The 1,845-nt window shown below is 40.6% G+C and overlaps 1 protein-coding gene across 1 annotated transcript in view; it reads left to right on the top strand.

Moving 5' to 3' along the window:
- The window catches only part of WDR7 (WD repeat domain 7), a gene marked incomplete at its 5' end in the record, with an annotated part of 24,298 nt that overhangs the window by 8,802 nt on the left and 13,651 nt on the right, over positions 1–1,845 (top strand). The window contains 3 exons of the mRNA XM_027702459.1: positions 1–208; positions 1,308–1,494; positions 1,612–1,729. The exon at positions 1–208 is cut by the window's left edge and continues 13 nt beyond it. Of these exons, the coding sequence (XP_027558260.1) occupies positions 1–208; positions 1,308–1,494; positions 1,612–1,729 (513 nt within the window). The remainder of the gene's footprint in view (positions 209–1,307; positions 1,495–1,611; positions 1,730–1,845) is intronic.

The raw sequence follows: 1,845 nt of genomic DNA, 5'->3' as shown, positions 1-1,845 counted from the left end.
CTCCCCCAGGCCAAGAAGGCGTCTCCATCGTACGAGGAGCGGCGCAAACAGGCCACGGCCATCGTGCTCTTGGGGGTCATCGGGGCCGAGTTCGGCGCCGAGATCGAACCCCCCAAACTCCTGACCCGGCCCCGGAGTTCCAGCCAAATTCCAGAGGGGTTTGGACTCACCAGTGGAGGGGCAAATTATTCCCTGGCCAGGCACACATGTGAGTAACACTGGGAAATTGTTATTAAAAATAAAGAATTTAAAAATAAATATAATACATATAAAGATATATATGGTATATATTATATATAATTAAGATTATTGTTAAAAGTAAATAATTAAAAATATGTTATATAGCATATATATAAGAAGATATATGATATATATAAAAAGATATATAATATATAAGATATATATATGATATATAATTATATAATTATATATATATAATTAAAATTATTATTAAAAAATAAATAATTAAAAATATATTATGTATAATATATATAAAAATATATCTAATATGTATAAATATATATAACATATATAAAAGGATATATGTAACATATATGTAATTTAAATTATTATTAAAATAAATAATTAAAAATATATTTAATATATAAAAATATATACTATATATAAAAATATTTATAATATATACAAAGATATATATGTAAAGATATATATATGTAATATATATATAAATATATAATATATATAATACATATAAAATATATATAATATACATAAAAATATCTATAATATATATTAAAAATATAAAATATATATAATATACATAAATATATATATAATATATATTAAAAATATAAAATATTAAAAATATATTTTTTAATCTGATATAATTTTTCTGCATATTTAATATCCCAAATTCTGGGAAAATCCCGGAATTCCTGTGGCTCAGGAGGGATTTCAAGGATCCCTTCCCCTGGCCCAACCATCCTCCGGGATCTCCTCCGACCTTTTCCCGGGAGCTTTTCCGGGGCTCATTATCCCGTGACACCTTTATTGCCCTAACGAACAACTCATTAACCGCCTGATGCTTTTGTCAATAGTCATTCCTTCCCTTCAAAAAGGACATCCCAATCCAGCCCGAATTCCCAGGGAAAAACCGGGAATATTTCATTGGAATAACGGTTGAGGAGATGATAATAACAAACTCCCTGCGTCGCAAGCGTCGCTCCTACACGTATATAATTAATATGAAATATTAACGATGTTTCCTCAATGTGCAGCACCTGGGTTGGGATTTGGGATTATTTGGGATTATTTGGGAATTATTTGGGCTGTGATTTCTCCCCCAGGCAAGGCCCTGACGTTCCTGCTGCTGCAGCCGCCCAGCGCCCGGCTGCCGGCTCACTGCACCGTGCGGCGCACGGCCATCGACCTCATCGGCCGCGGCTTCACCGTCTGGGAGCCCTACATGGACGTGTCGGCCGTGCTCATGGGGCTGCTCGAGCTCTGCGCCGACGCCGAGAAGCAGCTGGCAAAGTGGGTGCCACCAGCACTTCCCAGTTCCCATTCCCAGCCCTATTCCCAGGTTTTTTTGTGCTCCATGTTTTCTCCTTTTTTTTTGTCTTTCTTTCTTTCTTTGTCGCCCGTTTCCAGCGTCACGACGGGGCTGCCCCTGAGCCCGGCGGCCGACTCGGCGCGCTCGGCGCGCCACGCCCTGTCCCTCATCGCCACCGCCCGCCCGCCCGCCTTCATCACCACCATCGCCAAGGAGGTGAGGCCCGGGGGGCACCAGGAGGTGTTGGGGTGCCCAGGGGCACCAGGCCCACCCCAGGAGGTGTTAGGGTGCCCAGGGAAGAGTTGGGGTGCCCAGGGGCACCATTCCCACCC

Source organism: Neopelma chrysocephalum, unplaced genomic scaffold (assembly GCF_003984885.1).
Source record: "Neopelma chrysocephalum unplaced genomic scaffold, ASM398488v2 Primary Assembly neopelma1_186, whole genome shotgun sequence".
Classification (NCBI taxonomy): domain Eukaryota; kingdom Metazoa; phylum Chordata; class Aves; order Passeriformes; family Pipridae; genus Neopelma; species Neopelma chrysocephalum.
Note: the sequence above shows the minus strand (reverse complement) of the source record. Positions and strands in the feature narration are given on the sequence as shown.